Raw genomic sequence first — 26,464 nt, forward strand, 5'->3', positions numbered from 1 at the left:
CTGGAGATTTAGAGCTCAGTGAGATCATCACTGGAAATAACCTTGAAGCTGATGTGGCCTTGTTTAACTTTGGCAGTTGGGCCACCCTTCTTACGCAGGTACAGGGACTTCAGATCACGGCAGTCACTGGGGTCAGCATCCAGAGTGACCTGCCCCAAGAACTGATCACAGAACTTTCGTCTGTTCCAGACCTGGAGAGAGAGACAAGTCAAGAAAGTGAAGATGAGCAACCCTCTGTAACATTGGACTTTGCCGAGTGGCATCTAGAACCTAATGCCGGGCTTTGAAAGGTCTGTTTAAAAACCAAGGGACTGTATTTCCTGATACCTCTCTGGCTAAGGGGAAAGTACCTCAAAGAGGAGAGACGAAAAGCCACCAGTCAGAGTTCAGAATCAACCTTGATCTATGAGATGGCCGCCGAAAGGCAGCTGGTCAGAAGCATTAAGTCAGAAAAACGGCCAAACCACAGTGCTCCATTCTGAGCAGCAGGGCGAGGGTCGTGTGAATTGGCATATACTTCCCCACATGGGATTTACAGTACCTGTGTTAACATGTGTGTCTGCCAGCATGCGGGCTTCTGCCCACAATGAAAGAACAGAGGAGAGGAGATTTAGGATGGAGATTCATGAGGAAGCCAGTGATTGTGCCTGGTGGGAGGTGTCTTCCAGTACAAAACAAACAGACAAAAAACCAGGATAGGGCTTCCCTTGTGGCGCAGTGGTTGGGAGTCTGCCTGCCGATGCAGGGGACGCGGGTTCGTGCCCCGGTCCGGGAAGATCCCACATGCCGCGGAGCGGCTGGGCCCGTGGGCCATGGCCACTGAGCCTGCGCGTCCGGAGCCTGTGTTCCGCAGCGGGAGAGGCCACAGCAGTGAGAGGCCCGCGTACCGCAAAAAAAAAAACCAAAACAAACAAACAAACAAAACAGGATAAGCCTTGCTCCGTATCCTAGACATCTGTGAGGCACTTGGGATCATCCAGTATCTGGTACTGAATATGAGCCACGTGAGGGTCCCTGTTCACATCCTTACCTGCACTATAATAGGAATGTCAGTGGTCCTTCTGTAGAAAATGGCCTGGGTGTCAAAAATGGCATGAACAGTATTCTTTTGGACAGGAGAACGGACTTCCTCCTTTCCACACTTGATGACCAAATATGGGTTTACAGCTGGAACAAAGTAACATTTATTTTTAACACAGTGATTAAAAGTCCTCTTTCTAGATAGTCAAGACACTATTTCACTAAGTCTATTCTGGGACTTTTAGCATCACACCTGGGTACTAGAATGACCTAGGACTTTGGTTCCTATTTCCCTTTTCTTTTCTATACTTTATATAGGGATATAGAAATGAATATTAGATAGGCCCTTGCCCCAAGACTTTTATATCCCATTTTCTCTTTTTTTAAATTGAAGTACAGCTGATTTACAACATGGTGTTAATTTCTGCTGTACAGCAAAGTGATTCAGTTATACACATATACATTCTTTTTAAAATATTCTTTTCCATTATGGTTTATCACAGGATATTGAATATAGTTCCCCGTGCTATAGAGTAGGCCCTTGTTGTTTATATATATCCCATTTTCATACCACGGTTGACAGCCATTCTGACTTTTCTACACGGAAAACGCCACTGGAGAGAATCATGTGTGACCATCTTTTCTAACCATATATGCAATAAATGAAACTGATTTTGCTTTCCCAGACACCCCTGCAGTTCTTACTTTCATTGGCATACTTCTTCTCCAGGCCCTCGGCACTGTGCACTGTGATCTGGGTGACAACCTTAGGGTAGCCACGAGCCAGATTCCAGCAGGACATCTTGGGCATGTCCAGAGTCAGCTCCCTGGAACATCAAAAAGAAGACACGTCATCCATGACGAATGCCCTTTGATGAGGAGATAGGCTCGCCAAAGCAGACCCTGTTGTTGAAAAACACGAAATGCCAAGTGACCTAGCCCATTCCTCCTCCGACATGGCTTATATTTTATGAGTATGTTTTCCTTTCCCCTTGCTTTAAGGCCCAGCAGATAAAGATCAGAGTAGGCAGGGCTGGGGTGAAAAGGTAGCTTTGGTGACCCAGCACTCAGAACGTAACAGAGGAGCAGTGAGGAGTGCCAGCTGTTTAAGAGAAGAGTCGGCCAGAGAACAGAAGATAAAATATAAGTGGAAAAGCTTAGGCTATAGGCCTGTTCTCCTTAAATGGCAGCTCAAAGCGCTGAAGCTCTGACCTCCGCAGGGAACTTCTCACAACCCACACCACTTTGAGAAATCTTTCTCCTGCCATCACTGCAGTTAAATCTGACTTGCATAAGTTGTCCCTTTGAGTGTCCACCTAGGGGGAGAGGGCCAAGAGGGTTAGGACTGGAGGCAAAGCACAGAATGGGAGTTGGCAGGGCTGGCCAAGGAAACGGCACCTGAGCTGGACGGGCACTTCAGAGAAGATTCTCAAGAGAAACTCGCTGGTGCGGCCATGCTGGAACATAGTTGGGACAAGCACGTAGTTGCCCTTCTTCAGGCACTTGCTCAGAAACACGGTGCGCGTGTCAATGTAAGTGGAGGTCCCCGCACGCTCCTGGATGTACAGGTGGTGGAGGCGGAATTTGCGATTCATCTCCACCTAGAAATGCAAGAGAAGGAGATGCTCTATTGCACTCAGATCATAGTTTTTGCGTTTGAAGAGCCTAGCTCTTCTACTTTCTTTATCCCTCGACCTTTCTTGATTCCCCTAACCCCAAGCCGTCCTAATTTTGACACTGTTTGCCATCATTCTCTCTGCTCCAAAGGCCCATTCTTACCTTGAAGAGCTCAAAGCCGATGATGTAATTGTCGGGTCTTCCCATGCGGCGGTAACTGCGCAGGTCTTTTTGCTGCAGAGACATGATGACCTTGTGCCCATCCTCGGGCACAGTGAAGATGTACTAAGGGAAAGAGGCCAGCAAGAAGCTTAGTTAGCACTTCTGTTTCAGATGAGCCAGCTCAAATTTCAGGGAAGAATACTCTACCTTGCGAAGCAGAGACTTGGGTCATGTTCTGGGCTTCGCCATTGACTTGCTAAATGCAGATCCTAATGTTTGCTTCTCCCTATGGCATTCAGCATGTGTTGAGAGAGCCAACTTCATACCTAGGCCTTTGATGCCAAAGGGGGTATGCTTTGTTTTAATAAGTTCTTGGGAGGATCTTGGGTTTTTTAAAATTGTCCCCTTGTGGGCTTCCCTGGTGGCACAGTGGTTAAGAATCCGCCTGCCAATGCAGGGGACACGGGTTCGAGCCCTGGTCTGGGAAGATCCCACATGCCATGGAGCAGCTGGGCCCGTGTGCCACAACTACTGAGCCTGCGCTCTAGAGCTCGCGAGCCACAACTACTGAAGCCCGCGTGCCTAGAGCCCGTGCTCCGCAACAAGAGATGCCACCGCAATGAGAAGCCCGCGCACCACAAAGAAGAGTAGCCCCAGCTCGCCGCAGCTAGAGAAAGCCCGCACACAGCAACGAAGACCCAACGCAGCCGAAAATAAATAAATACATAAAAATTTTTTTAATCTTATAAACTGTCCCCTTGTTTTTAAAAGCTGTACACAGGAAAATTTGAGAAGCGACAAAGACAGAAAGCATCCTTGCTTGACTTAACCTGACACTGCAGCATTCCCCTAGGCTAGCCTCCTATTGCCAGCCCAGATGTGTGACTTGTGGAAGGGGCCGGATCCATTTCCTTGGTGAATTGATGCTTTGCTATCACCATTTTAAGGATGCTGCAGTCCTTTTCTAGAGACTTCCCAAACATCATCTGCGGAATCATGGTGCCATTGGGAAGTAAGACTAAAAGACATCAGATTTCTCTTGCTCTCCCCCAAACCTCCCACCAAGAAACAGGAAACAGATGCAGAAACATGTGCTCACGAGGCCCCCGTCAGTTCATCCTGCACAGACACTTAAACAGTGAAGCCAGAAAGCCCATTTCCCCAGTTTGGTATATGTTCCTGATAGTTAAAGCATTTCTAGGGCTGTAAATGAAGGGGGGTGGCAATAGGAGCTTTCTTTTCTTTAGAGGCAATTAAGGTGGAAGGAATGGAGAAAACTATGAGTTAAGTAAATCAGCCCACCAGCTTTAGTATCCTTCAAAGTGGCTGGCCAATGAAGCTCATGGAAAGAAAAGACACACTTGTGTAAGGCTGCAATATAGTCAGAAGTCTTGTCTCCTGTGGTTAGCTCATCAGCACATTTGCAGATAAAACCATCAAGGTTATTATAGGTTCAGGCTTTGGATGTTTGGATTTTTTGCTTTGGGGTGTGCCTGGGCTTGACCTCTAATGTGTCATCTGGAATAGCATTGCAATGGGAGATGGATGGAACGGGGTCATTGACAGGGTAGCGATTCAAATCCTGAGAAGAATGACCTGGTATTCTAGATGAGAAAAGGGAGGCCTAATGATGGGGTTCAGAAGAATCACCTGCATGAGAAAGAGGACACATATAGTACATGCGTACCCAAGAGAGCAATTAGGCAGTAAAGAAATGAAAAGAATTGAGAAAACGTCAGGGAGCAGGTCCTTTCTCTCTAATGTGGGACCATCACAAGGAAGCAGGGAGTGTCAAAGCATACCCAGCAATATGGTCAGGAGACAGGCAGCCAGAGGAGATGGCTTGGATTTGATAATGTCACCAAGTCACATCTCTACAAAGAGACACTGTCTGCTTTACAGGCATCTGAGACAATCCCTATGCATCTTGGTTGATGAATATTACACAATAGCTGCAAATGGGAGAACTGATGTCAGAGAAATACTCCAAGGTGAGACCTGGCTTCCTATTGCCTTGATAACTTGAAGGCAAAGAAAAAGAATTTGATTTAAACCTGGGGATTCTGCAGGAAGGTATCACGGTTGTTATAGCAGCCTCCTGAACGGTTCATCAGCGGGTCATCATCCACAGTCCAGCATCCCACCACCGATTCCAGCTCCTTGCGGCCAAAAATAGGGTTGTTCACATTGCGGCAGACATTCAGTTCATGGAAGTTGCGGCAAAAGTCCTCCAGGCTCATCCTGAATGGAAGGAAAGAGATGAAGATGATACTTAATACCTACCCCTGCAGTTCCATGTGGAAGCCCCAATTCCCTTGAGCACAGAAAACCTCTACTCACCAAAACTCTCCATCATCAGACATAACAAGCCCCAGGTTCTTGCGATCTGCTGCAGTCAGTTGCTGCCACTCTTCAGAACTAAAGGCAAATGAACAAAGGGATAAGCCATTATGTTTGCCACTGACTTCCTACAGTAAGCAGGATGCCAAAGGAACAGAATACATGAGGACTGGGACAGTTTTGTCTCACCACCAGCTAAGTCACAGGCCCCATGTCCGAGAAGGACCCACAGATGTCACTAAGTATTGACAGCCCACTAGCAGTCTGGAGGGATGAGATTGGGAGAACGCATAGGGCTTTGGGGATGCAGCAATCAAAGTGGAAAGCCACTCACATCTCACTCCAGGGCCCACTCCATTCTTGTCTTCCCAAGGGGTTCCTCAGACGAATCATGTACAGCTTCTCCGTACTGAAGACCTCCACGAGTCTTTCTCCAAGACGAATCTTGCGAATATCAGTCATGGTGTACGTATGGCCCTTCAGTAGACCCCAATCAGTTTCAACTTCTTGTTCCTCCTGATTGGGAAACTGAGAGCAAAGAAAGATACATAAGGGCATAAGAATTGGGACATCCAAGGCTTGGCTCTTCCTCTTCTTTGACTGGTTTACCCAAGTATGGTTGAAACTAGTTCTCTTATGCAGATAGAAATTTGATCCTGCCGCCTAACTTGACACAAAGCAAGCCAAGGAAAGGAAATAAAGAATTTAATATAACAACTCAAACAATTCAAATGACCCACGGTAGTACATTGATATGAAAAGTATTGAAATTTGTTGGGGTTGGGGTTGGTTAATTCTTTGAGCAAACAGCTATAACCGCCACACCCAGGAGCAGAGGCAGGAGGAATCATTAGCAGAGACTATTTCCATCAGCTCGGATGCTACATCGGCCTCCAGCGGGATGACTGGTACAAAAGGAAAATAGGTTAAAGCTCCTTAGCCTCTGCGCCAGGGCTCAGTGCCTATCGTTAGCTTTCTGAGTTTCAAAATGACTTGTCCTGGATCTCCAGGGTAAGGGTGATGTTCTCCACTAAATGTCACGGTCTCCTCTGCCGGAAGTGAGCGAAGAGTGGTTTTGGTGAGTACAAACCTCAATGGAGCAACAGATCAGACCTCCTTTGGTAAATGTTTTGTACAGTTCTCCAAACAGCTTGTACTTCTCCTCAACGAGCTCAGTGTATCTTCCCTTCTGCATGTCAACAGTTTCAGCCAATGTGCCAGTGAAGTCCACGATGATATCAGTAGTGGTCAGACCATCGAGGGCTTCATAACACCCAAGCAGCCTGGGGGCAAATATGCAAAGTTATCTTTGTAAAAGTATTTTTCCAGGTCAAGGACATCTTGTCCCCCCAAGTTAAAACAGTCCTTGCCCAGCCAGCCTTTACCGGCTAGCTTTCCTCTAGGTACAAAATGAGAGATATTTTGAGAATATAGTCACATTTCTAGGTTTAGGCTATGTTATCTAGGACGGTCCATGCAGAAACTTCTTTCTACAGGTAAATATTAGACAAGGAGAAAATCTGCGGCCATAATGCCATGTGATCTGTAGATCAGCAGCAGGAAGAGGGCACCTGGGAGCAGTAAGGGCTTAATGGAAACTGGGACAGCTGATTTCTTTCTCATCCGGAATTAGGGAGGGCCATTCCCAGGTGCAAAGCAATGCCTTGGATCTGATTGATATCCTACCCAATTTAAAGCCCAAGGCTAAGCAGGGAGAGCATGAGTTCCCAAGGATGAATGTGACCTTCCTTTCCTTGTGTAGCCTGACCGCTGACTAGCCAACCCCCCTCCTTACTTGGCATAAGCTTTTTCCAACAGAGCATTCCAAAACTCATTCATGGAGGTGGAGAAGGAGAAAACGAGATCTCCATTGATGGTTGGCAGCAGGTCATCAATCACCACCTCGGTCCATTCTCCAAAATGCCAGAAACGGAAGCGAAATATCCCAGCATATTTATCTAGTTTTCGAGGGTCCCATTCCTGTTCCTTATGGTTGGGAATTGTCTGGAAGTATAAGAACATTCAATCAACTGTTATTCACCAGACCATATCCAAATATTGAGATTACAATTGACTTCTGACAAATCCCACGTGGCAACAGGAAGCACACCAAATACATTTGGTTTGGGTCTAGGTAGGAAGTCCCTGGTAGGGCATTTTTTTCTGCAATTTTTGCTCCCCCAGTTCAGTTTTGCTGAGGATAGTATTACCATGCTTGCCCTGAATACACACAGGGTGACTGGGGGGGCAGCAAGTTATGGGTTAAATTATTTACCACAGTTAATCTACAAACTCGATCATGAGAGACTGTCTACACAAACATATTCGTGGTTGCATACTTAACCACATAAACAAAGGCATTTTAAAGAGCAAAATCAATCAAAACACAAGGTCCCCTGTGGTTTCAGTTTTTAAAGGTCCATCCAAGAGAGTTCGTGCAGATTCTATAGACTATAGATTTTATTCACACCTTGAATAAAATTATATTGGGGAAAGTCTCCTTTTTAAATACAATTACACATGCATCTTCGAAAATTGTTATTTTCTGAAGAAAATGCTCTAATTTTTCCCAGGTCAACACTTCATTGCCTGGAACTCTGCCTAAATGCCAAAGGGATTTTTGTACTCTTATAATTTATTAGAACCTTTTCAAGGATCTAGTTCCACCTTTCTCACCTTTTCTTTTGTTCCCATCTGTCAGTGACTTCCTGGCCCCCAGTGGCTTTTTACCCCAGTAGGTACTGAGAATGCAAGTATGCAGAGCTACTGAGTCAAAGTACTGCAAGTGACAAAAGATCACCTAATATGTGCGACAAAGCAAATAGAGTAAAATGTTAATGGTAGAATCTAGGTGAGTAAATGGGTGTTGACTGTAAAATCCTTTCAACTTTCTGTATTTGTGAAAATTCTCATAATAAAATTGAGGGAAATCACCTTCAATCATTAATACTTCTGACTTCAGGGATTAAACAATCTGAGACAGTTACGAGCTGACTTTTCCTAAAGTTACTAAAGAAGACAAGAAGGTGGAAACCGAGTGAGGTCGGTACCTTTGTCCAGTGAGACTCCTGAACAGCCAGACAGGAAAACGCAGAGACCATTGGCTTGTGCCCCAGTCTCCCTTGGGTCAGCTGGTGGTTACTGATATTGCCCACAATCAGACGGGGGTCATCGCAGATGTCCTGTGGATACAACAGTTGGTTCTAAGAGCCTGGGAAGTGTTCCCCACGGGTCAGTGTGAGCTCAGCTAGGCAGGACAGACTTCACAGATGAGGTAAGGTGGAACGATTACCAGGACTTCCACAGGTAGGAGAAAGGAAAGGTTGGGGGGTTGTGGAAACAAACACAAAGCAGTAGCTCATCAAGACACAGGAAAAAGGGTCACGTGGGAAGGTGGCAGGAGAAATGGAAGGAGAGGATGCGACTGAGACAGGATGAGACGTGCTGGTGGGAGCCCTCAGACATAGCTATCGTTGAGGTTTAGAGAGTTTTCACTGCAGCAGTGAGTTTGTAAAGAGAGAACGAGGGACTAGCACATTACATTCTGATCCTATGTGTCAGGATGAGATTTTCTGAAGCGCCTGTGCTCAGATGGGTGATTGCACTTAAAAGACAAGGCCTGATAGAGGTGGACATTAATGCTTCTCCCTCTCCAGAAAAATGAGTTAGGAGACCTTATACATGAAGCCCTTTCCTAACATAAAGCAAAGGCAACGGCGGTGTCCATGCAACAAGATTTCCCCACATCTTTGGATGAATACAGATGGCAGCAGCACTAATAGCAGGTGGTAATAGACCGCGTCTAGGAGCACTTCAACAGATACTCTTTTCCCACAGGGGATGTTCAGAACCTGGACAGAGTGGGGCAAGTATTTGTTTGAGGCGTATGTGTGTGTCTTTCCCCAACATATCATTAGCTGTGCCATTCCCACTGCAAGTAGGAAAATGAGGCCCAAATAATACAATTCCAGCACAATGTAATGGAGGAATTTTCAAAGTATAATCAGTGCCTAAAGGAAGGATCCCCAAAATTTCCCTGGTGGTAGACAAAATAATTTGAATAGTGGTGGTAATGTTCACGCTGAAGGCTTAAGAATGACTAGAGTTAGCAGTTGGACAAGGGAGAGGGATGGAGGCATAAGGAGTAGAGAGACAGTCATGGACAGAGGTATAGTCACATACATGACACCATATAATTGAAGACACGTTTGCGTGACTCAGAGTATCAGCCCTTGCAGAGTTCAAAGGCAGGAAATACCAATGAAGTCTTGGGTAGATGGAGACAGCTTCGTGGAGGAGGCCGTTGGCCAGTACCTTGACATTTTGCTTACCCAGCAGAAATAAATCCTAGTCTCAAATGGAAAGAAAATCTAGACATATATCCTTTAAAAAATTATTAAATAGAGACAGCTATATTTTTCTGGTTCTCAAACCTCTTTTTTTTAATGGACATAATTCTCCTTGATGAAGGGTCTGGTCTACAGAATGAAACATTCCATATATTCTTTAAAAGCCAAAATAACTCTGGAAAGGAATAGGCATTCTGGGCAAGGACAAGTCCAAACTGAAGATTAATTGGTCATTCCTTTGCCAAAAGGAGAGTTAGGTGGGTTGCCGTCAGCTTTGGTTTTCTGGTCTTTTTGTTTTTTTTTAGATGCATGTCTGGTGTCTCATTACTTTTTTGTCTTAGTAGAAGACTTCTATCTTACTAAATTTTTTCATGCGTTGGGAGCTGCCTGTTTTTTCATTTATTGAACATAAAGCAGGTGTGTTGGGTGGATTCAGTCCTGATATCCTTTCTCTTCTGATTGTTTCTTTGCCCTTTCTAAGAGAAGACGAAATACAGTTTTTCCTTTCTGAGTCAGGCGTTTTACCATTTTATTTGTAGCAAGTTGTAAAGTTATACAGTGATTTCTGGGACTTAGATGATGCATATAATAGTTTCCAAGCATGAAAAAACAATAAAGTGAACATCGATATGTGGAAAAGTGTGTTTTTAGATTATTAAGGCAAATTATTTGCTGGTTTTATGTAGAGTTATTAGTGGTTGGAGTTACATTAAAGTGTCTTGATTTTCCACAAGGCTTTAATTCACAGCAGGGATCTAGGCTCAGCAAACACTTTTGGCATGTCAACTTCTATTTAAGACCTAAAGGATCATGTAAATAAGCAAAAAGACATGGAAACAGAACTCAAATTGAGGAACTGGATAATTATTCTCCTGTCGACTAACGTGAATGTGATTATATATATATATATATATATAGTGTGTGTGTGTGTGTGTGTGTGTGTGTAAAGCTGTGTGTAATCATGGGAGAATATACATTTGGGCAAAAAAACCACCTTATTTTCCATTTCCTCTCATAAACTGGCCCATGCCCCAGTTTTACTTCACCACTCTTCATACATGATAGCTGGCTATTTAACAATGTGTTTTTAAAAATGAGTTAACAGTCCATAGACTGTCAAATCTGGAAGGAATTTAGAGACTATTTAGTCAACCTGTTTATTTTACAAATGAGGAAACAGGCTCAGAGAAGGGCAGTAACTTGCCTCTCCTGTCATTTAGCTAGTTAGTAGACCTAGGACTAAAGTTTTAGGTTCTTCAGTTAGAGAAGGAACCTCTAGACATCAGCTGGTTCATCCTTTTGCCTTTAAGTTGATCAATGGTCGCCATGCAAAGGATAATACTGTGAAGCTCTTCAGGGGTGGAGATGCAACTCATTGTCTCAGTCATCCGTCCCAGTGTTTTATGTCTCTTTGCTTAATGCCCACCTAAAAGCTCTCCATCATTCTGGAAGACTGGCTTAACTCGTGTCTTAGCTTTTGGTTCTAGGCTAGATATCACCAATGTGCTTTAATCTCCTCAGTTTCATCCACTAAATATGAATCAAACTCTTCTGTATGTCAGCACCGTGATGTGAAGCATGGGAGAACATTTTTATTAAGACACATTTTTTTTTTTTTACCTCTTTAAGGAAGTGAAAGACTAGAAATAGCTAAGGAGGTAGAAAGGGTAAAGGGTAATGAGCCAATGCAAATCTAACAGCCAAATGGACATTTTGGTGACAAATTTGAAAACAATGAAATGGATATTTATTGAATTTTCCCCTAGATTTAGACAACTGGCTATAATTCCTGCGGGGGTAAGGAAGCAAGGCTGGAGACATTTTCCTGTAAGTCAAAGCTGGGATGCAGAGTGCAGATGGGACATTTCAGCCCAAGCTCTGCTGAAATGGTAGGGAGTGGACTTGGAGGAGAGGTCACAGCTCACATAGTCACATATTTGGGTGGCTTGAGAGGTAGGGAAGATTGCTGAACCTCTAATGGTTCCCAGCTGTGTTGGCCTAGTCGATGTGATCCTTAAACTGGGCTGTTTGTCAAGGCAAAATAATTTCTTGGGGGAAAACACACAACTAGGAAGTCAAGCACCAAGAGTAAATCCAGGAATGGTCTCTGCAGACCCCTATCCCTGAGCCAAAGCCTTCTACTGATACAAGCAAAGCAGCATCTCTAGGAAGTATGTTCTCTTAGCTGAGCATTGAGAGATCCTCCTATTGTCCTTACCTCATCTCCTTTCCCAGAGACCTCTGGGTGGGGGGAGGGAGGCATACAGTTATAAGCCTTGGAGCCCCACGCATGTCACTCTATGTGGCTCTCTTCGCACCTACCACATCCACATATTTAGCAATTTTTTTTTTTTACACAGGTGAAATTTGCTGACAATAAACATTGAGGTCCAGGGTAAACCTCAAGAACCACAGTAAAATGAAAGGCTGCCTAGAAAACCAGCAGCCGGAAGAGTGGAGGCATTTCAAAAGTGCTATGGGCAGTCTAGCAGTCCCATGGGGATGAGGACAGTGTGGACACTTACAAGTGAGGCCAGCCCTGCAGTAGGTACATTAGGACTAAGTCCAAGGATCTAAGTCGTCCCAGAAGGCCCAGGGCTGCCATCCAGGGCCTGAGGGCTTTAACAGCTAGTCCAAGCAACCATTATCTTATCCTTAGAAAATCGTACCATCTCCAGACACGGCATTTATAGGTGGGCCTCGGCTCAGGGACCGATGTTGAACCACCTGCACAAGGAGTCAACTTTACTTGCTGGGGAGTTTTGCTTCTGCATGACGATCTTGTCATTGGTAAAACATTCTCTTCCCTCCTAACCCCTCCAAGGAAAACTCAATATGGAACCATAGAATAATATCTTAAGCCCAACTTCCACTTCCAAACTGGACAAGCAAGTCACTACAGAATTATCTTCTTCTTTAAACCTTCAGACTTCTGCAAGGAGCCTCCAGGTGTAAATCCCAAACTGCTTTATTGGGAAAAATGTATATATCCGTGCAATGGAATACAGTTCAGCGATAAAAAGGAACATACATGCTGCCACATGGATGGTCCTTGAAAATCATGCTAATCTCAAGAAGCCAGTTACTTTTATGATTCCATTTTAAGTGAAATGTCCAGAATAAGCAAATCTAGACAGAAACCGAAAGTACATTACTGGTTGCCTGCGACTGGGGGGAGGAGGGGTTTACTCCCTGCAAATGTGCACAAGGGGTTGTATTGGGATGATGCAACTGGTCTAAAACTGGATTGTGGTGATGTTTGCACAACTCGGTAAATTTATTTTAAAAAATCATGGCTTTGTATACTTAAAGCAGCTGAATTTTATGGTGTATAAATTGTACTTCGATAAAGCTGCTAGCGTTTTTTAAATCCAGAATCTAAAATAAATAGGACAGATGGCAAGAGTATTGGCCTATTCAACTCTTTTCGATTGTGTCAACAGAGAAAAACACTTAGGACCATTCACGTGGAGGCACATGATCTCTGGGAAGAAAAAGAAATTCATGAACAGTCTAGGCCAAAACTACTCTACAGAGGTGTCCCATTCAGCTGGGTGTTGGAAATTTCTATTCGCACAAAGAGAGAAATATTTCCTCCTTTAACGGGGTCCCTCATATGCAATCTCTCTCTGCTTCTAATGTCCCCTCTCAACCGATCCCTCCCATTCCTCCCACCTTTGCTTTAATCCAGAACCTCATCGGCCTCTTCTCACCCAAGGTAGTGAAAAGACCTGGGCAAGGGCCATGGTAGTGGAGGCTGAACTCAGAACTTGACCAGGAGAGCTGCCAGATCTTGTGCAGGTGCCCTGGCTTCCTCCACAGCTGGCTGTGCAATCCCCGAAAGGCCTTGCTCCATTTTAGCAGGAGAAGAGCTGTGTCTGACTCGAAGACACGATTGTAGCTGGGTACGACTCAGTCAGGAAAAAAGCCAGAGGCGGGTAGGAGGGGAGAGTCGCTGGAGAAGAGATTTTCTGTGGGAATTTGGTGGCTAGATTTCAGCCTAAAAATCCTACCTGCCGTCTTAGGATCACACTGTAACTCAGGGGAACTCAGCTCTTAGAATCTGCTAAGACTTTATATGTTGAAGGTCCAGGAGGACAGGTATCAGGCAATATAGCTGTGTACCCAGGAAGCTAGGCCAGTAGCTGGGGTCATTGGACCAATGGAGGTGTTAAGGGGAAGGATCTTCCTCTGAAAGGTATGGGCGGATGAAGCGGCACCGAACAATTGCAAAACACTCTCATAATCCCTGCCCATCTAAAGTGGCTCCTTAGGGTGCAGCAGGGAAGTGGCAAGTGGGAAGAGGGGAGCTCGATCCTGCCCTGGGATGGTGGCGCTGGACCGCAGTTGGTTGGTTTGATTAGCAGTGGTGTTTACAGACACAGAGGCTTTGCAACCCAGGAGGGAAAGAGACAGAAAATATCTGGTTAATCGTGCTTCTTCCATTTTAGAGACTTCAGAAACGAACCCTGTTTGAGTAGGAGGCGAGGTGGCATGCCAAGGGACAAGATGTCTGTAAGCTTCCCTGAAGATGAGGATCTCAACCTTGCCAATGAGGCAGGTGAGTCCAACGACCCATCTGGTCTTCCTGAGCCAATTTAGAGAGTCCGTCTCTTGGCTTTCCTGATGGGAGGCCAGAGAACTTTGACGTGGCTCTTGCCCCTAGGCTTGACCTCCACTCTGGCTGGAGAGGAATCTCCGGCTTTTGGAAGAGACTCAGATGATGGTCCGGAACCTTGTTTTTCCCCCTACTCCCCACAAGAGTCCCCCGCCCCAACTGCTCCAATCCACCGTGATCTCCTTTTCTTCAAAACCCTCTATGATTTACTGGCTATATGCCTGAAAATAGCATTTCCTCTGTGGAGCAGTAATTTCTTATTTAACTCTTCGACAGCTCAATATCCATCTCGTCAGCTGGAATGGGAATCCCTCACCCCAGGCCTCGTCTGTATCTTGCACAGAGGCTGGCATAGAGTAAGCACTCGATGAATGCTTCTCAACTGACTCTCTCTTTGGGCCTAATTAAGACTAAGCTCAGAGTATGCTCTCAAAAGGGAGAGTCTGGATCAATTAATGGGTGTACAGCATCGACACAGTGAGGGGGAATGTGAGAACTTACTGGAGGGAAGCTACCTATTTTACCAAAAGAGACACGAGCAAATCTATCTCCCTGACATGGCAGCATGGTAGAGTAAAAACTAATACAGGCTTTGGAGTCAAACCTGGATTCAAATCCCAGCTTGTTAGTAGTCTGACCCTGGGAAAATTCTTACCTTCCCTCTGAGACACAGTTTCCTCATCAATAAAATGAACATAGTATCTACCTTTTTTTTTCACACCAGGATAAAAGAATTACATCAAAGTGGTTTTTAAAGATACCTACCTTACTAAGCTATAGCAAATTAGGATGAAATGAAAAAATGTATAGAAAACTCCAAACACAGTATCTGGGCCCATCGTAGGCATGCCCTAAATGCTTCTGCCTTGTTCTACCCCATTCACTCTCTCTTTCTGACACTCCCTCACCTTGGAAGGGGTATCGCTTGCCTCAGAGGCAAGATGGATTATTGCAGTGGTTACTAAGTTTTTTTCCTTCCCTGCTAATTCATCTAGGACTCAATCCACAGAATTTGGAAGATGAAGGCAAAGGACAAAGGACTGAGCCAAGATGGGGGAGGGAGGATGTGTCTAAAGGCGGGCCAATACAGGAAGCACTGTCGGCTTGGTTCACATCAGGAGAATGGCTTCATGTTGGCTTGCGATTTTACTGCCCGTCAGATCTCCTGCCACCTCGTCCAGGACCTCACCCTCATCCATTATTCCTTCTTTCTTCTGTGTCTTTAACCTCTCCTTTACTATTTCCTCCTTAGCCTATACATATGTTCAAGTCTGTCCTATTTGTAAAAGACACCCTCCCCCAGAAAACCTCCCTCGATTCCCTGCCTTCTTTTCAGCTACTTCTGCCCTATCGATCTCCTTTCTTTCATAGCCAACCATCAACAAAGAGTGGCGGCCCTCATTATCACCATCCATTCATAGGAGTGGCTCCCAAACAGCATATTTCTATTTTCTCCATGCATTTGTTTTCCAGATTTGTATTGCAGGTCAGTGATCTACAGGGATGTCAACGACTGGAGGCACAGAAACTAGCAGCAGTGTAATCTTCCTTCTGATGGAGAGAACTTCTGCAACTCTTATATTCTCAGCGACTATCATACTTGATGGGCAAAAACGGAGACATGCCCTCTGAGTCACATAGAAAACAAGAGCCTTGACGCGACCCATGTATCTTGGCACCCCCTGGTGGCAACCTACATAAACCGAAGTAGCTCTTGTAGGAACTCCCTTCAGGAGTTCAAGCTGTGGAAATTGTTCATTGAAGAAAGCGAACCTTGAGCTGCTGACTGAGATGGTTAATAGTGCATAAAAAAGGTACATCGTGAAATAGGATCAGAAGGTTTTCAGGATGTGGTGAAAGTCCAAGAATTTGCATTTCATAACAGCCCCTGGTGGCTTATATACCTGGTCACCCACTTTGGGAAGGAGCCCAGGTTGAATATCCTTCTATCTAGTCATACCCTTTAGATATAACCAGATTACTGTTTATTCTCCAGATTCCAACATCCTATCATTTTGTACATTGACCTCCCACTCATATAGGACTTGTAAAGGGCTTCCGAGACTTGCTTTAGAGACACAACATACAGATGTTCCACAGAGAACCATAGTAACTATGAATAGGCGGTGAAAGATATACAATCTTACTTGGATCCCACTTTGCCAATTGTGGGAGAATACAGACGATGGTACCCAAAGAGCAGCAAAGAAGTCTCCCTCCCCCAATTCAAACTCCATCTTGTTGAGTTTACTTCATTTATGCTCACCATATAAGTCTTTCTCTTCAATGGTCTGAGATTATCTTGAAGTTGCTGTCATAGGTAACTCAGTAAAGAAACAAGAGTATAGTTGCTTTCTGAGTTACCATATTTACTCAAATGAACTTCCAAAAGAAAACAAGCACGGTATATCTCTTTTTTGTTCTTTCTAAATGACTAAATCTGATAAAATGTGACTAAAATTCAAGATTCCTCAAGTTAGAGCCAGAAGCACAAATCCATAAAACTTCCCATTTTAAAGCTGTCTGCTGGGAATTCTTAGGGCAGTGAAAATATTCGGATACTATAATTATGGTTATATGTCATTATACATTTGTCCAAACCCATAGAATGTACAACACTAGGAGTGAACTCTAATGTGAATTCTGAACTTTGTGTGATTATGATGTGTCCGTGTAAATTCACCAGTTGTAACAGAGGTACCACGCTGAGAGGGGGCATTTGATAATGGGAGAGGCTCTGTATGTCTGGGGGCAGGGAATACATGGGAAATCTCTATACCTTCCTCTTAATTTTGCTGTGCTCTAAAAATATAAAAAGGATATTATGCTATAAAAAATAAATAAGGTTGTCTGCTAAACTGGTCTATACGCAGTGGGCTGTGTGAGTGAAATAGTGGACCAAGTAGATTTATGATGAAAGAGATCAAGAGGGAAACAGAAATTGAAACAACAAAGTTACCTGGGGACGTTTCCACACCACCTTCCCAGGAAGCAGTCGGTTGTAGAAAAGTGAATCATTCTCAGGCAAAAAGGTTGGATCACAGAAAAGTCTACCATCCCTGATGCATTCCTGCTTCAGTTCCTGGTACTTCTGGTTTTTGAAGAGCTTCAGAGGAGGACCCATAATGTCAAACTATGTCTAGAATGAGAAAATTGTTGTTATTGAAGGAAGAAGTTCTCAAGTCTTTTAAAGATTCCCTGAGATTAGACAAACAGTTGTCATCCCAGTGATTTATTCCCAGAGCTGGGCACCTCAGTTTTAGCTTTAAAGGAAAAGTCACCATTTTCAGGGAAAGAAGGGCCCAGGGTCTGCAGCAAATTCGTTTGGGGGTTGGGATAAGGCATCTAAACCATTTCTGGGTCTCAGTTTCCTCATCTGCCAAATGGGGTAATATGGGCCTTAACAATCTTATTGGAAAAATAGATAATAAACGTTAAGATTGCTAGTTAAACGTGAGTCATTATAATTTAAAGGGCAATCTTCCATCTTCCACTGGCAGGGAGGAGTTCAAGCACAGAAAAATTCTAAATTTGAAGAGAAAGGGGGAAAATCGCTTTACTACATTCAGAATAATTTGGTGCCCTGAAGGGCCACACACTTTGTGCTTGAGGAGAGAAGCAGCCCCTTTCACTTCTAACAAGCCCTTTTACACAATTCCTTCCCTTTTATCATTAAAGAGGTTTGCGTTTTTATTACTGGCCAGGAAGACTAATGCAAGAAACAGAGCTCAGCAGATGGCCTCCGAAGACAAGGAAAGATAGAAAGATTGTATGTGTCTGTCTTCTTCAAAGTCTAGTGTGCAATCATCGGCCCACCATAAAAGGCAGACTCCGAAATTCAGTTACACCAATTAGGTGGATTCTTATCCCACGTCAATACACTGTTGCTTTCTTTTCTTAAAAAAAAAAACACAACGAAACAACTCTCACACGGCTATACAGAGAATTAATATAGTGGCTCTTCAGGCAATGTCTATCAGAGTGGCCCACACTCAAATGCCCCGACAACTGGTTTTTATGAGGATAATTTGAAAGGTAAATTTGATTTTAAACAGCTTTGGGGTGATAATAGGGTTTTCAATGACTTTGCTTGAGTCACAAAGATAGATTTGTAATGATTTTAATGATCTTCTGATGACAGTCAATGGTAAATAGAAGGGGGCTGTAAAATCTATATGCACCAAGTGTATCAAAAATATATTTTAAGGATAACGGTGTCTATATTCTATGATTACATGAGGGTTGAAACAAAAAATCTGGCTAAGGTCAGAGTGTCTGCTAAAAACTGGATGAAATTTGAAAAAAAAGGCTAATTAATTAGCACTTTAAAGAATATCTGTGTAGGTAACACAGCTCAAAACTCAGTTAATAATGAGGCAGTTGCTAGTTTATAAAAAGTGTAATATTAATCAGACCTGTCTACTATCTCACTTCCTGTTCCTTTAGTATTACACTGAAATGCCTTACCGGTAAAGAAGTCTCCCCATTTGAAAACCATAAAAAAATTTAATTCGATGTTATTTGCAACCTACAATATATGTAAACAAACTTACCCTTTCTCTGAATCCAAGGAATAAGAAGCTGAAAATAACCAGTTTTTCCATAGCCTTGTTTATTGGCAATTGTTTTTCAAATGGAAGGCTACAGGAAACTGCAAGTACTGAAATGCTTTCAGTCATCAGATTTAAGTCTGTCCACGGGTTTTAAATATTAACGTGTATTTCACTGTGTTTGAAGTCGTGGACAGTATCAGTAATAGTTTTCCATTAAGCAGCATCAGAGCCAATCTGAATGTATGCCCAGGCTCCTTTCTGGGGCCTTTTACAAATGGACCCCAATTTTTACATGTGCTCAAACTTACAACAAATCCTACCGTGCCTCTTGCTTTTCCTGGAAGGTTGGGTGGATTGCCAGAGGCTGGGGACTGCAAATGGGGGATCGTCTGGGACAATTAGGATATTTAGTTTCCCAGAGCCTCCTAGTTCCTGAACATTTTGGATAAGTGAGCATTTCCTGTTCTTGGGAAGGCCCGCTGCTGCTGCCAGTCTACCTTGTTACCTAGTCAAATGGCGAGGCAGGCAAGGAGCCTGCAAAGGGAATCCCTATTATATAAAGAGGCCTGTCTACAGATAGAAACAGCATCAATTGAGAAGAAAATCAAGTTTGATTTTCAAAACCGGTATGATTCCAGTCGACTTTATCAGAGACAGAATGTACAGCTGGTGCAGATAATTCAAGCTTTTTGGGTGAGGGCACACGCATTTTGGGGGCACACAGAAAATAAGGAATAGCGAGCAATAGCCTCAACTTTGACAGGCATTCGTTAGAGTACAATTGCAGTCCCACGCCCCGTCGGACTTGCAGAGTAGAATTGCCCCCGATTTCTGACTAGGTAGCAGAAAACTATATTCCATTTGCTGTGACCTTGGTTTCTTTGTGCCTCAATTTTCTCAACAGGGGAGTGGGGTTATTTATCTTGCCCTCCTTACACTGTGGCTCTCCCTAATGAGCTGGCTAGTGTACAGGTGTTTCGAATAAGCAGAAAGGGCTCCATAAGTGCAAGGTACACACTGTAAGCCCTCCCACTGCCTGGCACAGAGCTAGGTACCCAGCCACTGTTCAGGAAATAGTTGTGGAATGGATGAATGTCTTATGTAGAAAATTAATGTTTGTGCAGCAATTTATTGTTTGAAGGGTGCATTTCAGCTCATGTTCTCTTCATGGCAGCCACGTTCTGTAGATGTTATCTGTGCCCTTCATTTTGTATCTCCAGAAACGGCAGCTCAGACAAGGGGCAGCTAGAAAATGGCGGAGCTGACTCAAAGCCTGGTCTGTGTTAACACCCGATGTAGTGTACAGCTTCCTATCACACCACACTGCTTCTTTTGCTCACTGCCTTCTTAAAGAAGGGATTTTTTTTTTTAGCTCAAATGAGGAAAACCCTCCAAAGCAAACATGATACCTAACTTGGAGGCATTCTGCCTAGAATTCATTGCCGTGGTAGATATTGAAAAGGTTCTTTATTTCCATGGTTTGATGAGCATGGGAGAATCCAAACACTTCACATCTCAGGGTTCATCAGTTAAGTCTCAGAAAACTTTTGGAAACTCAGAAATTTGTCTTGGGTTTGTCATCAACAACTTGCCCTGTCAGGGTATAGGAGAGTGGAGAAGGGAATGTTCCTTCTTTGCTATCTTACTGTACCCAGCTGTGAAGACAAGAGAGCCTTTAGGTTAAAGACCACATATAGGAAAGTCAGTAAACAGAAGCAAAGCTGGGGTTTTGAGTATCAACCAAAGAAGGCCTCCAGCTAACAAAGGGAACATGCACATTTAAGAAGGGGGACCTTGTGTCCTGAGGGCTAGTATTATGGGTGGTTGGGTGAAAAAGAGTGTGGAGTTTTGTATTGAGACAATGGTCTTAAGAAGTACTGTGTGAGTGGGGATCCTTCATCCAGAGAGAATGAAGAAGGCCGTGTGAACCAAAGCTAGTGGGAGGGGTGGCTCCAGGGTGTGGTGAGTTAGGAGTTGCCAGGGAAAGTTGAGGGAGCCTGCCACGTGGAACACGAGGCCACAGTTAGGAGAGGGGGCTTTTGCTACTCACCGGACTAGAAAGTTTGGGAAGCTGGACAAAGTCTTAAGAGGAAAATCACTTGTTCTTTGCCTGTGGGTCAGCCTTAGAGTAGAAACCAGATTTTGCTCTTAAAAATGAAATCTGCCTCAGTTTACTCAAGAGAATTATGATCTGATAAGAGGAAATCCAGTCTGTGGTTTACAACCTGCTTTCCATTGCGGTGAGTGGGAGGGCAGGGGACGGAATTTAAGGGGGAGAGAGGGAGAGAACAGGGCCCCCGAGGGTGTTGTTCGTGGCTGGTTTCTCCTTTTCCCCAGTTTCCCCCTTGTATTCTACTTGGGGCAAAATCGGACGTCAAAGCAATTGGGAGTTTGCAGAGCAAAGTGAATACAGAAGACTTAACTCTGCCCCGGCATGAAGTAGCAGCCACTTTCACCACAGTCGGGGGTCTCTATCCTCACCCCTGGGGGTGGTGTGAGGAGAGAAATGGGGCTTGGAGAAGGAGAAGTAATCAAAATTCAGCATCCACATTTTACCCAGAGAAGAGTTGCTTTCCACGTCTACACAGGTAGAAGCATGGCCACACCTTAGAGAATGCATCTACCAAGGAACGTATGGTTCTTCAGATTCAAATTGTTGGCCAGATATTCTGAGGTCCAAAAGGGACCACAAAAGTCCTCTGATCCAGCCTTATGTAGAACACATCTACTCTGCCCAGAGAGAAGACCCTGTTCAAAGAAATTCCAAGAGAAAGAGTGCACAATTCCCTTTAATTCCATTGTTGCAGAACTCTATCAAAAAATGAAAAGCAATTCAAAATCATGAAAAGAGCACACATAGTCAGGAGATCCAGTCCCAAATACCATCATTTAGTGTAGATAACATCTCTGTCCCTCAGTTTCCCCATAAGAGCAATGGGAATAAAATGGCTGCCCCATATACACCTCAGGGTGTTATTGGGGAGATCTAACAAAATTAGGAATGTGAACATGCTTTTTAACTATTAAGTATAAGACCAATATAGGGCAGTAGTATTAGGAAGCGCTCGTGCTAAGCAAGTTAAATCCCTTTTCTGTCCTTAGTGGAAAATGAGGAGATTTGATCACATACTTTAAGTAAGACACACACAAACATTTGAAAGACCAATATAAAATGGCCCCTCTGCCATTCAGTACCTCCTCTCTCTTCCACCTCTCCATTTTGGCTGACTTGCCCCACTACCCCTTTTATTTTTCCCTCTTGGCTGGAATAAGCCCATCCTATAAGTCTAATTTTATAGCCCTGCGAAAATCTAATTCCAGTTTTTCTAGAATGTTACATTGGACGGACTCTTAGAGATAGATCACTTAGTCCAATTCCTTGCTTTTACAGGAAGGTGAAGGGACTTGTCCAAGGTTGCACAGTTAGTGACAGAGCTAGCGCTAAAACCTGGACCTCCTGACTCGTTTTACCACAATTAAAAGAAAAAGCTGGGGGAGCATGCCAACACAAAACCTCAAGACATTGCTTTTGAAAATTCTTATTGTCCTCTTCTTACAAGAATGCACTTAGGAGTTTTGTTTTTGAATTGCTGTCAGAAGGTGAGATGATTTCAAATCAAGGCTAATCAAAGAAACACTGTTTTAGGGTCACAAAGGGGCTTTTTCTGCTTTTAATTTAGGGACTGAAAACTCCCAAGGATACGGAAAGCCTGCTTTTTAACCTATTCCTGACTACACAAGTGTTTAGACTTCTGCCTCGCCTGCTAAGTACTCTAAGGATAAATAAAGAATGCTATTCAAATCCAAAGTATTCATAAACGCACATGCGCGTCTGTGCACACACACTCACATACACACAAACTGCAAGAGGAATGCAAGTTAATTAGCCGTCCCCCGTAGAATCTTTTCCTAAATTCCTTCAGACTATAAAATGTCCTTAATTTCACAACAAATATTAGCAAATGAGGCATTAGTCAAATTTCAATAAAAACATTCATTACAAACCAGGATGCTTTATCCTGAAGCCAGAAGTGACTGTCAGGATGGCAGAATTTGTTTAATTTTCCTATGTGCTTGTCACCATATTTCAAGCTCCAAATCCTCAGAACCAATTTTTAAGTGCAATGCTCCAATCCTTTGCCACCCCGTTCTCACCCCAGCCTGCTCTGGTCAAGTAGTCCAGCTAAGCCCCCAGAACAATGTAGTTGCGGTAGGGACGGATAGAGCCCCCAGCTGCAAATCTAAGTTTACACCAATGCAAGAATCAGAGAAAAACAAAACCAGGCCAGCCAGGGGCTGATCATGAAATAGCCAAGATCAACCTGTCACCAGGACAGGAAGATCCCGGCTCTGCAGACAGGACAGACTCTGCTGCCATTCCCTCCTGTGCAACAGTGTACCACCTATGGACCCCACTTCCAGGGCTTAAAGACCTTTTGCACACAGTGTGGCTCCAAGATTCTGCCTGCATTTCAACAATTTGCCTACAATTGCGGGTCAGCAGAAGCTAGAATAAAGCCCTGAAAATGGGGATTCTCCCCCCCTCACACTCGCCTCCCAGGTTTGTCCTTCCTTACCAGGTATTTTAAGTAACAGGAGACCAAAAAACAAAACAAAACAAAACCCTAGCAGATATCACCAGAAAAGTCTCATGGCCAGACAACCACAATTACCCCTTGCCCCCCCCCTCCAAATAAGCAATCCAAAATTCCATTAGTTTCGAAGTTTCCAAACTGCTATTACGCACACACATTCTATCCAGACAAACCATAAAATGATAGCTGCGGAGTTTACCTATAAAGTGCAAGTTCCTTCACTTCATTTAGACTCTAAGTTATCCAGCAAATAAAATTGCAGGATGAGTTTGCGAATGTCCTCTCTCCTCACCTGAGTTATCCAAGGAGCCTTGTTGCTGCTGCTGCTGCTGCCGCCGACGCTGCCGCTGCCGCTGCCGCTGCTCTTAGCCAGGTAACCCCTACAAAGTCTGTTCAGTCAGTGCGGCTGAACAAAGATTCTGGCTTTCTTAACCTGAAAACTATTTGGGCTGTACCAAGCTCTGCTCACAGGGGGAGGTGCCTTGCAGAAAATTCAGGAGCCTTTGCCCCGCCTAGCAGTCAGAAACTGATCCAGAGTCATGAGGAAAATCTGGAAAGCACCCCTACCAGATGTGCAGACGGGATGCCCACTCCAGACCCACCCACCAGCAAACTGAAAAACCCAGGAAAACACGTTCCAAAGCTCTTTCTGTTCCAAGGAGAAATAGGACTTTTCAGGGAGGGGTCTGAGAGATTTCTGACTTTTCTGTCCCAGGGTTAAGAGTGCAGACCTGAGCATGACTCGAGAGAGGACGTGGAGAGAAAAGTCTTGAAGCGCTGGCACAGTTCTTGTGGGCTCGGCCCTGTACACGGATCTACGCTGGTGATGAGGACTTCAGCGAGTGGGTGGGTGTGAAAGAGGAGACGGTGGGGCACAGGCAAGAAAAGGTTGCTTCGTGAAGCAACAGGTTACATCTGGCCAAGGGCAGAGAGAAGGGAGCAGTAAGAGGAAAGTGAATGGAGTTTGATTGCACGGCAGCTGTAAGAAACCTAATTTCTAGCAACGGGGCTGTGAAGAGTCTGCCTGGCGATGTTAGGTAAAAAGCAGAACACGTAACTGGGTGTGCACTGAACAGCCGACCAAGGGGCTTCAGTGAGATACTCAGACTCCTGGGAATACTATGCCGCACCCCCATCACGGTCCTTTTCCCTGAGACATTCCCTGGGACACAGTTCCAGGGACTAGATTCTCAAGTCGTTTTTTTTTGTTTCAATTTTCAGAAACGGTGAGGACTCCCATGGTCTCATTCCCCAGCTCTCCCAACCAATGTGGTGGTAACCTTTGACCTGAAATTACCACCCTCTGCCCCATCCCTGCACCAAATCTGCTGCTGGCTAGTTGAGGAGAGAAACAGAGGGAGAGAAAGAGAGACTTAGAAGGAAAAGAAGTGTGCTTGCCCTACTCACCGGCCCCAATATTTTCATGAAACAGATCTGAGCAGTTCTCTTAACTCTGATCTCTACGACCTCCTCCTTGGCACTGCAGCACAACTCCCTCTGTGCCTTCTCGCCCTCTATGCCAGGATGGAAACTGAGCAACAGGTAGGGGGCAACACAAAACACCAGAACCCGGGAGAACGAGGGCTCTCAATATTGGCACCTGATTTGGTTCCTGAGTGACAGATTTCTCAAGCAAGTATGCCCCATATTGTGGGATTTTGGCTTTGAAACCAAGGGAGGGCGTTTTGTCTGGGTTCATCAGCCATCTTTTCCACGTCCATAACTTTCAAATGAGTCGGGCATCGTTGAATCTGAGATTTAGAAGAAACTTTAGAGGTTATATCTACCCTCCCGCTCAGTGCAGGAATATCATCCCGATAATCTGGAAAGCCCATCCCTCTGTAAAGCAGCTTGTTCCGCGTTTGGACATCCCCTAATTGTTAAAAAAAAAAAAAAACGTATTCCTGGGCGTCCCTGGTGGCGCAGTGGTTGAGAGTCCGCCTGCCGATACAGGGGACGCGGGTTCGTGCCCCGGTCCGGGAAGATCCCACATGCCGCGGAGCGGCTGGGCCCGTGAGCCATGGCCGCTGAGCCTGCGCGTCCGGAGCCTGTGCTCCGCAACGGGAGAGGCCGCAACAGTGAGAGGCCCGCGTACCGCAAAAAAACCCAACAACAACAACAACAACAAAAAAAAACCTATTCCTTAGGTTGAGCAAAAAGTTAGCTTTGCATAAACTATTTCTAATTCCTCTTTCACATGACAGATATCTGTCATGTCAGCCCACGTCTTTTGTCCTTCAGGCCGAATATCCTCAGTTCATTTAAATCATGCCTCATGGGACATGGTTTCCAGATCTTCCATTCGGGTTGTCTGCTCAACGTGGAGCTTGTAGCTCAATTAAAACCCTCTTCTGTTTCTTGCACGAACTACTATTATTTGCCTGATTCTATGCTTATACAATTGACTTTTATTTTAGCCTAGGTGTCGGGCCTTACATGCATCCTCGATAACCATCACCTTGTTTATTTGTCGTATTTATTTTTAAATTAAATTAAATTTTATTTTATTGTTTTGGCCACGCGCCAGGAATCTTAGTTCCCCGACCAGGGATCGAAATTGCGCCCCCTGCAGTGGAACCACAGAGTCTTAACCACTGGACTACCAGGGAAGTCCCACTTTGTTTATTTTTGTATTTCAATTTACCTCTCATGATTTTTCTAGATCTTGAGTCTGTCATCTAAAATACCATATTCTTTATACCAATGTTTCTCAACCTTTTTTTTCCATTTTTAAACCTCTAAGGAGCCTTCTAAGACATTTTTCTCTAATCTCTGCCTGTGAAATTTTAATATTACTGATATGCTGTGTATATGTTTATTTACTCTCTACATGTCTGGGCTCTATGTGTAAAGGTTTTTTTTCACTCCTCAAGAAGCAATTTTGCCCTCTTGGGGGCGATATCGCCTCCATTGAAAGTGCAGCTCTGTATCACCAAGTTCCTTTTATCTGCATATTTGATCAACTCGACTAATAAAAATATTGAATGAGAGAGAGTCCAGGACAGAAGACTGCAGCATGACCTTAGAGCCCTCCCCTTATTAAAAATCATTTTTAATAAGGTTGTTCAAACTTGAAGCAATCCATATAACTTCTGCTACCAACCAGCTCCAATTTTTCCACCTTCTCCACGAGGATACCGTAAGACTTTTTCAAATGTCTCACTGAAATCCAGATACATTACACTATGGTATCCCCTTCATCTACCCTTT

General features: G+C 44.3%; 1 protein-coding gene across 1 annotated transcript; it reads right to left on the minus strand.

Moving 5' to 3' along the window:
- CAPN6 (calpain 6) lies at positions 1 to 23,642 on the minus strand. The gene is made up of 13 exons (XM_082864145.1): positions 23,547 to 23,642; positions 17,066 to 17,245; positions 8,190 to 8,321; positions 6,935 to 7,143; positions 6,230 to 6,422; positions 5,474 to 5,667; positions 5,140 to 5,217; positions 4,854 to 5,040; positions 2,800 to 2,922; positions 2,419 to 2,621; positions 1,726 to 1,847; positions 1,031 to 1,167; positions 1 to 191 (listed from the first exon to the last, which is right to left on the minus strand). Exons 2-13 carry the CDS (start codon positions 17,228 to 17,230, stop codon positions 9 to 11), a joined length of 1,926 nt encoding a protein of 641 aa, XP_082720271.1. The 5' UTR covers positions 17,231 to 17,245; positions 23,547 to 23,642; the 3' UTR covers positions 1 to 8.
- Positions 23,643 to 26,464: the final 2,822 nt, after the last annotated feature.

This window comes from Leucopleurus acutus, assembly GCF_964270905.1.
Source record: "Leucopleurus acutus genome assembly, chromosome: X".
NCBI classification, from domain to species: Eukaryota; Metazoa; Chordata; class Mammalia; order Artiodactyla; family Delphinidae; genus Leucopleurus; species Leucopleurus acutus.

Bases quoted from the DNA above. Each gene is read 5' to 3' on its own strand.
- CAPN6 (XM_082864145.1), bottom strand. From the start codon at position 17,230: ATGGGTCCTCCTCTGAAGCTCTTCAAAAACCAGAAGTACCAGGAACTG. The intron at 6,423-6,934 runs GTAAGGAGGGGG...ATTTGCCCCCAG, and splicing joins TTGGAAAAAGCTTATGCCAA to GCTGCTTGGGTGTTATGAAG. The intron at 192-1,030 runs GTAAGGATGTGA...CTCTCTCTCCAG, and splicing joins ACATTCCTATTATAGTGCAG to GTCTGGAACAGACGAAAGTT.